Source organism: Chiloscyllium plagiosum, chromosome 11, assembly GCF_004010195.1.
Source record: "Chiloscyllium plagiosum isolate BGI_BamShark_2017 chromosome 11, ASM401019v2, whole genome shotgun sequence".
NCBI classification, from domain to species: Eukaryota; Metazoa; Chordata; class Chondrichthyes; order Orectolobiformes; family Hemiscylliidae; genus Chiloscyllium; species Chiloscyllium plagiosum.
The window spans coordinates 42,809,157-42,821,277 of NC_057720.1; the positions used below are offsets into that span (position 1 = coordinate 42,809,157).

At 40.0% G+C, this 12,121-nt stretch overlaps 1 protein-coding gene across 3 annotated transcripts in view; it reads left to right on the forward strand.

The window, feature by feature from the left end:
- Positions 1 to 12,121, forward strand: part of ttc39a (tetratricopeptide repeat domain 39A) — a 101,103-nt gene that overhangs the window by 58,773 nt on the left and 30,209 nt on the right. For all 3 annotated transcript variants that reach the window (XM_043699216.1, XM_043699215.1, XM_043699217.1), the window contains 4 exons: positions 5,169 to 5,236; positions 5,335 to 5,394; positions 7,605 to 7,766; positions 10,066 to 10,157. In XM_043699216.1, coding sequence (XP_043555151.1) covers positions 5,169 to 5,236; positions 5,335 to 5,394; positions 7,605 to 7,766; positions 10,066 to 10,157 — 382 coding nt within the window. The remainder of the gene's footprint in view (positions 1 to 5,168; positions 5,237 to 5,334; positions 5,395 to 7,604; positions 7,767 to 10,065; positions 10,158 to 12,121) is intronic.

A 12,121-nucleotide genomic window follows, 5' to 3' on the forward strand; every position in this document is an offset into this window, starting at 1 on the left:
TAAGGCCTTAGATCCAGGAAGGATTTGAGCACAAATGAATAGTAGTGGTGGTTGGGGAGGTCTCCAAGGAAGGAGAATATTGGTAGAGGGGGGAGGGGTATTGCTTTTGACAGCTGTTCTGTCACTTCTTGATACAAAGACTCTCATCAGGGACTAAGTGGCTTATAACCAGGGTGCTAGATTAGAGTGGTGCTGGAAAAGCACAGCAGGTCAGGCAGCATCCGAGGAGCAGGAAAATCGATGTTTCAGGCAAAAGCCCTTCATCATTCCTGATGAAGGGCTTTTGCCTGAAATGTCGATTTTCCTGATGAAAGGCTTTTGCCCGAAACGTCGATTTTCCTGCTCCCTGGATGCTGCCTAATCTGCTGTGCTTTTCCAGCACCACTCTAATCTCGACTCTGATCTCCAGCATCTGCAGTCCTCACTTTTGCCTATAACCAGGGTGCCCCCTCCCCCCCCACCACCACCACCACACGTGCACGCACACAAACTCAGGAGCCTGGACACAAATGCAAGTCACCATTGCCTGTTCCACCATTCAATATCAGTGGTGGGAGCATGAGGCCATTAACTAGGCATTAATTGCCCATTTAAGGGCTTCAGTTGGCAGAAGGGTGGCCTTACAACTGTTATACTTTTACGATGGGTGATGGTGGGCAGTGATCACCACTTGATTAAGTGTCCAAAGGAATTGATAAAGTACAATGTTGATGCGAAATCAGTTAACTTCTCCACCCTTGCAAATAAGAGACGTGAAAAATTTGTGTTTGTGTAATATTTTCATGGCCATTGCAGGTTATGAAGTACTTCATAGACAGTTGGGTATGTTTGAAGTGTTGGATACAACCAATTTGCACACAACCTTCAAATAGCAATATGATAATCACCACTGAGCTGTTTCTGTAATTATTGATGAACAAATGTGCTGCTGTTCCCTCTACTCTTTTGTTTTTCATTTTACATCTTTTAAAATGGATCTTTTACATCCATCTGAGAAGACCTACAAAATATCAGTTTAATATCTTCTCTGAGACACAATACCTTTTGACAGTGAAGTACTTCCTTAGGGTTGTAATGTCAGTCTTTAGTGTTGCAATGCCCTGAAGCAGGAGTTAAACAACCTTCACGCAAGCAATCTACCACTGAGCTGCAACTACTTGGCTGCAATTTTTCTCAATTCATTTGGACTTTTTCGGACTGAAGTGCAGCAGTTTATGGAGAAAGAAAATGAGACTGCTTCCCCAAATGTTTCATACAGAATTCTGATACTCCAACTTGAAAATACTGTGGGATAAAGTTACTGTGAATCATACAGTGGGGATATTGACAGCGGAGATACTACATTTGGTCATTCATAATCTGATCCCTGTGCTTTCAAAGGAAAGATTGGAGTTATCTTGAAATTATATCAAATGTAACTTCAGTCTCAGAGGAATGAGTTTCCAATGATCCTAACAAAATAATGAAATGAACACAAACACAGTGGTCTCTTTCATAATGCTTTTGCTTCAAATATATTTTCTGACTATGCTAGAACTATTAGAGAATAGAAATTGCAAAATATCAGTAGGATCCATAATTTTTGGAGGCTTTTTTTTTATTTGGTTGTGAATTAGTTCACAGTGTACAAAGGAAACTTATTTCCACCTGTGCAGTGTTGTCCATCTTTGACAATATCTTAGTCCCTTAGTCACTGAAACTTAGACATTGTTTAACTTCCTCGAAACCCAGCTACTTTCATCTCCTTAATGGTCTAATATCCTATCCTTCTTTGGTTCTGACCTTCCCAGAACTTTGAAATGTATGGCGTGGCCCATCTTATTCTCATTGTCTAATGAAGTTAATGTTGATGATGACTATTTGAGAATGGTATCCTTTCTCCTGTAAATTTTAAGTCATTGTCCTTGTCTTTAATTCTTTTTCATGGTCTATTTCAACCATATCCTTGGACTCTTCTTCAGTCCTATTTCTCCTTCAAACTTCAAACCTGAGCATTTCATTCGGCAGATCCTTTACTATTTTGAATCCTATTGTCTGAACGTTCCCTCCTTTGCAAGTGTTCTTAAAGCTCATCTCATTGACCAATTTTTCCTAATTTGTCCTGATTGGCTTAATGTCCACTTTGGAAAAAAAATGATGTGAAGCCCCTGGACTTTTTTTTTCAGTTAAAGATGCTTATATAAATAGATTAGGGAAAAAAAAACCACATGATATCTCCTGCTTCTGGACTTGATGGTACAAGATGCAATTAGACAATGTCTGGCCCCATTTAGACAGGTAACAGGCAAGCTTCATGGTCCCTCCTCACTTGTATGGAATGAGCTGCCAGATGAACTGATAGAGGCAGGTACAGTTACAACATTTTAAAAGATCTTCGAACAGGTACAGAAATTGGAAAGGTTTAGAAGGATTTGGGTCAAACACAGACAAATGGGACTGGTTCATGCCATATGACTCTGACTCTGAGTAATATTTTTCAGTTAATGTGTAACCCAGCACAAAACACTTGGGCTGAATACATGTTCAAAAGGCAGCCAAGCAGTGTGAGTAACTAATAGCCATTTCAGCTAGCTAACAAGTCTTGAGGCAGCTGCTTCTTTATTGGAATCATGAGGCGAAAATGTAGATCCTGTGACCATGGAAATCATGCTTTCCATTCATATCCCCCTTCCCTCACCAACTTTCCCTTATGCTTTTAGATTCTAAAGGACTGTGCAGCCATGACAGGTTGAGAGTTCATGGAGCACTCTGGGGAAGCACTATCTGACAAACATCCATCACCCCTCACACTAGAGTAACTTGGGGTACCTTATTCGGTGTCTGCAGTGTCCTTGGCTGGAAGTGTCAGATATGCTGCAGCCACTGAGGTGGCAGTCTATGAAGTGGCAGAGATAATGAAAGGCACCTACAAGATATGTGAAAAAGGGTTTTATGAAATATGGACGTGAGGCCACTTGTGGTGTAGAGGTAGTGTCCCACCTCTGAGCGAGGATGTTCGATTTCAAGTACCACCTGCTCCAGAAGTATAAAATAGTATCACATTAGAAAATAAAAATCGAAAGAACTGCAGATGCTGGAAATCAGAAACAAAAAACAGAAATTGTTAGAAAAGCTCAGCATGTCTGGCAACATCTGTGGAGAGAAATCCAAGTTAATGTTTTGGGTCGAGCGACTGTTTCACAGAACTGATGATTAGAAGATGAGTGGAATATTGGCCTGAGTGGCAGCTGCAATAAATAGGGCAGGAGGTGGGGACCTAGTGAAAACTACAATATGTAGCAAAAACAGCTATTGCTGGTGAAATTGAGCAAGTCTGGCAGCATCTGTGGGAAGAAAGCAGAGCAAACATTTTACATCCAGTGACTCTTCATCAGAATTGTTAGCAGCCAGGAAAATGTGGTATTTGTGCTGAAGATAAGGATGGAGGTGGATGAGAGAGTTGAATAGATGGAGATGGCGCCCAGATGAGATGTATGGGGTGGATAAACAAGGAGATTATGGTTAGCAGGCCAGGACAGAAGGAAAGCTGAATGTGATGATAAGAGTGAAGAGTAGGTGAGAAAATGGGTAAGCTGTACTGAAAGCAACCCATTTAATATAATAATGGGCCTAGGAGTATGTGGGAATGGGTGTCTGTGCAAAAAGCACCTCATGTCATAACAGCACTGGGCGTGGAATGGGTAAAATAAAACATGGAAGGAGGGAATCTGGCTCTAAAATTATTGAACTTGGTGTTGAGTCATAGAGGTTGCAGGGTCCCCAAGTAGAAAATAAGATGTACTTGCTGGAGCACTGAAGCAGTCCTTTAACAGCGTCGAATGTGTGGTGCTGGAAAATCACAGCAGGTCAGGCAGCATCTGAAGAGCAGGAGAATCGACGTTTCGGGCATAAGCCCTGCATCAGGAATCAGCAGACCTGCAACAGACATGTTAACTTGGGAGCACGGTGTGTTGACGTGGCAGGCAGTTGGAAGCTTAGGTTCATTTTTGCAGAAAGAATGTAGGTGTTGCAAAGTGATCACCAAGTCAGTGTTTCTCCAATGCAGAAGCAACCACAAATTGAAATTATAGAATAACGGGTAATTGGTTGGTGCTTATGATCATTGTCTTAATTTCCCTAAGTGAGGGCAGTGGGTTAAATAAATGTTAAGAGATAAATTCATCTTTTATCTTGGGTAAATTTTAAGTTTGGCATGTTTAAGTATGCATAAGTTTGACGAGGTCTTTTGATACAGTGGTAGAATCTCGTCCTCAGAAAGCAGTTCTGGGTCAAGTCTCACTCCAAAACTTGAAGGCCAAGGAAGATGCATCCATAATGCAGCCAAACAGAGCCGTTAAAAATGGGTTAACAACCTATGTGGTCCACATTGGCTCATTTGATGCATATTCTGCCAGTAAGACTGATTAGCATTACAGGAGAAAGTGAGGACTGCAGATGTTGGAGAGTCAGAGCCAAAAAGTGTGACGCTGGAAAAGCACAGCAGGTCCAAGGAACAGGAGAGTCAACATTTCATGTATAAGCCCTTCCTGATATTAGGGCTTATGCCCAAAACATTGACTCTCCTGCTCCTCAGATGCTGCCTGATCGCTTTGCTTTTCCAGCACCACACTTTTTTAAATTCTGATTAGCATTACAGTTAACCCAAAATGCATGCTTCTAGTGCACACACAGCATTGCCCATGCTAGCACTCTAGCAGTCAGGGCTCAGCCTACATGCTATTTCAGCTTCTACTTGTATAGCACTGGCTGTAGACACCTAAGGGAGTGAATTCTATGCAGCTATACAGCCCAGTTTTCACATTGTGGATATGTAATGAATTCTACTGTTTTTACAAAATATTAATTAGTAAGTTGTGCAAAAATGTTTTACCTTATGCATAATATTTTCTGAGGACAAATTTGTTGCATTTTCAATTTTAGTAGTTAGACCTCCACAGGAACCCTTAATGGTTAAAATAAAGTTAAAGAATTGTGGATAGATAGTAGGAGAGAATGGGAGGTCTCAAAATTAAAAAAACTAACAACTGAAACAATGACATGTTTAACCTGTGGTGTTTTAGTGCTGCTGAGATATCAAATTTTAAAAATTGGTGCATTTTAACAAATATTGCCATTGTTACAGCTTCTGCAATATTAAAATCCTGACTTGAATTTGCAATTCTGAACAGGGACAGGCGAAGGTGATGTTGATGATGCAGAGCGATTACTACTACCCTTTCTCAAACGGTATCCAAAGGTATTCTGTGGGAGATATAAATGTTTCATTTTAAAACATTGTAATCCTATCAAAATCTATTTGTTACTATTTAAAGTTATATCTCCCTGTTCCTGCAGGGTGCCATCTTCTTGTTTTTTGCAGGAAGAATTGAAGAAATCAGAGGAAACATAGATGCAGTAAGTAGAGTTTGGGCATGAAATGAGCAGTATTTCATTTTGATTACATGGATGATAATCTGGCAGAACAGTTTGTCTGTGTGCTACAGAACTGTTTCATTTCCATAACACTGAAACAATCAACAGATTTTACTCCTAATTGTTCCAGAGAAGCGTAACTGTCATTAGTCTGTCTTTGATCATAGAGAATACTGCTTTTTGATAAATTGAATTGTAATGGTCTCAACAGTACAATTTTAGTGCAATAATCTTTATCTGACCAATTTGTAAAATTCAACTGTGTTATCATAAAAACTGGGATAAATTTCAAGTTTGCAACCTTTTCATTAGTATTCTGTCCACAGCACCACAAGTGTAATTCTGGCATTTTTAATTGAGGGTGGGGGGGGGGGGGGGGGGGGTGTGGAAACCACTGCTAATTGGAGTCATACCTTCCTCAAAGGAATGTGGTTATGATTGTTGGGGATCAATCATTTCGGCACCAGAATATATTTGCAGATGTTGTTAGGTAGATATTATTTAATCAACCTATTCACTGTTCAGAAATGTTATTACACATCTCTGGAGCAGGTGGAAAATGAATGTGGGTCTCCTGGCTCAGACATGACCACTGTGCCACAAGAGCACTTTTCCTCAGAGTAGTGTCCTAAGCTCAACCATCTTCAACTGTTTCATCAAAGACCTTTCCTCTGTTGTAAGGTGGGGATGCTCACTGATGATTACACGATGTTCAGCACTATTCATGACTCAAATACTGAAGCAGTCGATGTCCAACTGCAGCAAGACCTGAACAATATAAAGGCTTGAGCTGAAAAGTGACAAATGTTACTTACCCCCCATTCCCCCCCCCCCCCCCCCACACACACACACACACACACACACGTGCCAGGCATGACTGTTTACAACAAGAGAGAATTTAACCATCATTGTTGACATTACCATCAGTGATGGCGTTACCATTGCTGAATCCATCGCTTACCTGGGCTTGCCCATGACCAGAAATTGAACTTTTTTTTAGTGTCATTGGGTCAAAATCCTGGAACTCCCTCCCTAATGGAATTGTGGGTAAACCTACAGCATGTTGTCTGCCATGGTTCAAGAAGGCAGCATCCCATCATCATCTCAATGTCAACTAGGGGTGGGTAATAAATACTGGCCCACCAAGTGATGTACACATGAAAGAATAAAGGGAATTGTCGTAATTGTAATAAGGTCAGCCTGGTGGACTTAATAGAATTTTCTAAGTTCCCTAACTGGGGCTGTTAATCAGAGATCCCTGGCTGACAAAATAGGAGTGTCAGACCTCCTGTTTGCTCTGAGATTTGGCTCTAAGGGAGCTGCATCAGTGTCAGGGACTCTCCACGTGCAAAGAAAAGATGACTTGGTGGCAGGATAAAGGCGTCTGGAATTATTTCAGGAAATATCTTTTTTTTTTTGAAAGCATAATTTTGGGGGGTGATTTTCATTTATTAGGCCATGTTCCTCTGGCTGTGGGACTTAATGAAAATAAATAAATTAAAATAACAAGGAAACAAACATGTGTGATGGACATCTTGCATTCTATTCTCACCCCACCCCAGCCAGTTTAACTGCCTTATCCCAATAAGTCTAGTGGGTAAGGGAGAGATGTTAAAATAGTATCTTTAAATAGAATTGTAGAATGGTTACAACATACAAGCAGGCTATTCAGCTCATCATATTTCTGCTAATTATTTACAAGATCAACTCACTGACCCCCCACTACTCCATATCCCTGCAAATCTTTCCACTTTGGATAATTACTCAATTTCATTTTAGAGACCTACTCAAATTTGCCTTGACCACATTCTTGGGTCGTGCATTCCAGATTCAATGACTGTAAGAAAAATATTTTTATCTACATTTGCTAATGAGCTCCACTATTGGGGCTTCTGTACAACCCCTTTATGCAATTGCAGAGAGACACGATGCTTTACATTGCTGAGGAGGTCCCCTCTACAGACCAAGTGTGGTCTAGTCACTTTAAACTCAACAAATGAAGAGCTTATAGCTTGGTTTCAAGGATTTGAATTTGCTTAATAATTTTAAAAAAAATACAAGTACTTAATATCTATATTCTTGAAAGAGCAACTATGAATTTTTGATCAAAAAATGTAAGAATTCCATGCTGACCTTCAAGTGAACCTTTATTTTGATAATTTCATATACACTTCTGTTCAACAATACTCTAGGCTATTTTACGCTTTGAGGAGTGCTGTGAGGCCCAGCAACACTGGAAACAGTTTCATCATATGTGCTACTGGGAGCTAATGTGGTGTTTTACTTTCAAACGTCAGTGGAAAATGGCATATTTCTATGCAGATCTATTGTGTAAAGAGAACTCGTGGTCTAAGGTGAGAGTAATTCTGCTTGTGATACTTGGTCTGAGAAAAACAGATAATCTTCTCCCTTTACCAGCTGTTTCTTAGGTCTCACCTCCATTAAGAAATGCTGGAATAAGGTTTGCAGCATATTTTTCTCTTGTCTGCGATATGGCTTCAAACATTGTTCAACTAAAGTAAAGATTCTTTGACTCCTATGATTGTTCAATAACAAAAACCTTTTTTTAAAGCATTACCTAGTTGGATAGCATATTGCATATAGGAAACCTTTCAATAAAGCAATTGTAAGAATATTATTTTCAATTTAATCCACTCAGGCAGTCAGTGGAAATCCCAATGTCCTTGAGCTCTCAAAATATGTGCAAAACTGGCAGTAGTGATGCTGGATTGGCCACTTTGGCATCATTAAGAATAGCAGTGGAGTTGAGGTGTGATGCTAGAGATATATGGGAGTACTATTTAATGCAGTTTGCTGATATTTACTGAATCATGAGATAAATGTAGAAGTACTTTGCCAGACAAGGTCACATTTCCTGAATTGTGTATTTTTAAAAATTGTGCAATTCTGGTAACTGCATGTATGCTTCATAGAATAAAGATGTCCTTAGTTATTGCAATTGTTTGTATGTATTCTATATACACAATGATAATAAAAACTAAATACCTAATTACAATGAATTATGTAAGTACAAAAAAAGGTAAAGTCTCCATAGTCCTCCCACATCCTCGGAGCAGCAAAATCGACGTTTCGGGCAAAAGCCCTGCATCAGGAATAAAGGTAGAGAGCCTGACTCCACGCTTCAGGCTCTCTAGCTTTATTCCTGATGAAGGGCTTTTGCCCGAAACGTCGATTTTGCTGCTCCGAGGATGCTGCCTGATCTGCTGTGCTCTTCCAGCACCATTAATCCAAAATCTGGTTTCCAGCATTTGCAGTCATTGTTTTTACCTACTCCCACATCCTAGGACTGCTCTGCTCAAGAGGGATGAGTGATCGTCGTTTAACCTGAGGCTTATTGTGCCTCAAGCAAGGGGGAAGGTTGAGAAGGAAAACTCTTGATGGTGACCTCAGCTAGTGCAGGAATTGAACCCACTGTGTTGGCATCTATTGGGAAGTAACAAAAATATCTGCTAGAAATAAAAAACAAAGTCAGATGGCCTCCAGCCATATTTTCTGTGGTTTGTACTGAGCACATTTTGTTTCTTTGTCATTGAACTAAGGATTTATTGATGTAATCTTTTTAGTGACTCCTGATGTGAAGTGGAAAGGGGGGAGGAGTAAAGATACTGTTAACCCCAGTGCATCTGCTGATCTTAAACCATCCTTGTAGATAAGTGCTTAATGAATTAACTCAATGTAACTGTGCAGCTAGTTCATTTTAAGATCTTTTACTCACACTTGAAAAAATGTTTGTTCTATATTAATCAGCAGATCGCTGTTTTGTCTTCTATCATCTGTTTGTATTCTGAGTGAAATTTATTGATAATATGCCCAATTGTGGAGCATTATAATCCTGACAACAAGACTAAAGTAGAGATAAAAGATGTTTGGGTCTAGATTCCTGAAAATTGGTCTGAGTACTTCATGCAAACTGGGTCACCTGTTCCTTGGAGTATTGAATATGTCTGCGGCATTCTTCAGATTAATATCGCCTTCAACGGCTAGCCAGAAGTCTCTGATCTTCAGCTAAAAATGATGCACTCGTAGTTTGGTTGGTGTTAGGGGTGGGAAGAATAGTTTTAAATAAGCTGCCTTCCCTTTGAAAATGAACCAGAAGCAAATGTAATTCTCGCGTTTAGTAACTGAACAACAGAAGAAAGAGACAGGGAAGATTAAAAAAAATTTGTAGCTTCCAAGTTACCAACATGGTAAATAGAATCTATCAAAAGAGAACCCAGTAATTACAGGCTTTTTAAAAAAAATCCACCAGGATGGTCAATGCCTTGATCTAAAGATGATCAGAACCTGCAACATCAGTTCAATCTGTATGTCCTTATTTGGCATTTAATGATTTCAAAGACAAGGTGAGATTACAGTGAAAATATGTTTTTTGTTTCCTATAGTTAGATTTGAACGTAATTTTTGGACAGATGGGATGAAATTCTCCCTCTTTTGACTGGAAAATGTTTATTGTGTTTGAAACTACTTTCAATCTGTATTATTAATGTTATGAATTATCTATTTGTTTATGTTCTCTGATAATTCTGATAAAGTTGGTAATTCCTCTTACTAGAAATAATATGTCATAGTTATGTGAAGGAAAAATTGAGTAAATGGTAAGTTACTGTAATATTTTCCTTCCCCCTTTAACAGTCAACATATATGTACATGAAAGCAGCCTATCTCAGTATGCTTGGGGATGAGGACTACAAACCTTTTGGGGATGATGAAATTGAACTATTCAGGTCAGTTGTTTAATGAGTTAATATTCTTGTCTTCATTTATTTGAAATTTAATAAAAGTATATTTTTCAAGAATCAAAATATTGACATTTTATGCTTTTAGTTTCTTGATCTGTATTACCAGATGTTAGATCAATCAAGCTTCGGATTGAATTTCGTGTTTCAGTGCATATACTTTTTAAAAAAGCAACCATGTTGGAAAGGAAAGGGAACCTATAGCAGAACAGAAATACTATAGTCTTGCATGTTACAATGAGCTGCTCCATCTGCTGAATGGTTTATAGAGTCATACAGCACAGAAACAGACCCTTCAACCCAACTCATCCATGCCGACCAGACATCCCAATTTGACCAATCAGTCCCATTTGCCAGCATTTGGCCCATATCCCTCGAAACTCTTCCAATTCATGTACCCATCCAGATGCCTTTTAAATGTTTTCACTTCCTCTGGAAGTTCATTCCATACATGTACTACCATCTGCATGAAAATGTTACCCCCTCCGGTTCTTTTTAAATCTATCCCTCTCACCATAAAACTATACCCTCTAGTTTTGGACTTGCCCAGCCTAGGCTTTCTGCAAACTACCTGCAGCATATATACACTGATTCAAATGATTTCTAGATGTAATTGTAGGTAATCATATTCAACATGTCTGTACATCTTTAGGAACTTTCTGAATTGTTATACAGTGTTCCTAATTAACAAATAAATTTGGGAAACAGACAACACCAGTGTCTGTTCAGGGGAATTGAAATCCATTAATATTTATTTGAAAACGTCAGTTCCAGAAGGATATTTTCTTTTTATAATGAACTTTTGCCATTCCCACAGAATGTGCACAGTCTCTGTCCCACAGAGAAATGACCCTACAAGACACTGCTCCTGTACCTCTGAGGAAAAAGCTGCAGATCGCTCAGAGGATGCACTGGCAAGCCTAGCTCCTGCACCCTCCACTAGCTCAGATACTGACGACTCCTTGGTGGGAGTACCTGCCATTGAGCACATTATTGCCACATCTCCACAGATGGTTGAGGAAGAAGTGTCCCAGGCCACTGGCACTCAGGCGACTGCCAGAGACCAGGAATCTCCCTGGCTTCAGGCAAGAGAGGACCTCATGGTGTCAGCAATTAACAACTTCATACAAATGCACAAGTAAATACAGGAGCAATGTTAGATTTGTTAGAGGTACTAAACAAAATGACTCAAAAGTTCAATAACTCCACCAACTTTGTATTTGCATCTTGCTACAAGTATCTGACTGCTTACATGGACAGGTAGGTGGCTGCTGTGGAGAGTTGAGTCCAGAAGTCTGAATCTCATTGCTCAACAATAAATGGTGAGGCAACAGTAGGATGAGGGGACCTTGGCCTCCGAGGTTTCCCCTTCTCCGCAAGGAGACAGGCCAGAGCCAGTATGCACCCACTCGGAGGACAAACCACATGCAGGCCCCCAAGAAGTCTCTCTTAAGGATACTCCAGAAGTGACTAGGCATTCCACCTCCACTATACCTTGGGATTTGGACAGGCAACCCCAACTCCACTATACCTGCCGCTTTTGAGCCTGAGGGACTTCAAGGTGTGGTGGGTGAATCTGCTTCTGTGTAGAACCCCCTTAGCAAGTCTTGACCCTCAAATCCCAAACACACTTGGGGTTGCCTGTCCAAATCCCAAGGCAAGCAGCTTTAAACTACACTTGCAGTTTGGATTACACAGGGGATGCAGACCTCAGTAACAGCATATTTGCAGTCAGTATAAAAATGACTTCTGCAATTCTGATACATTGTAAATGTTGTTCAATGGAGTCCTGTCTGTGTTCCTTTGGCTGACACTGTAGGATGCTGAAGACGTTATGTCGTTTAAAGAATGTTCTTGTTGCAGTGGTCCAGCTGTCTCAGATCCCAGTTGTTTATCTCAGTGTCGATATGCCCCCTAGTTTTTTGGAACAGAGGTTCATGTCATGTCCTTAG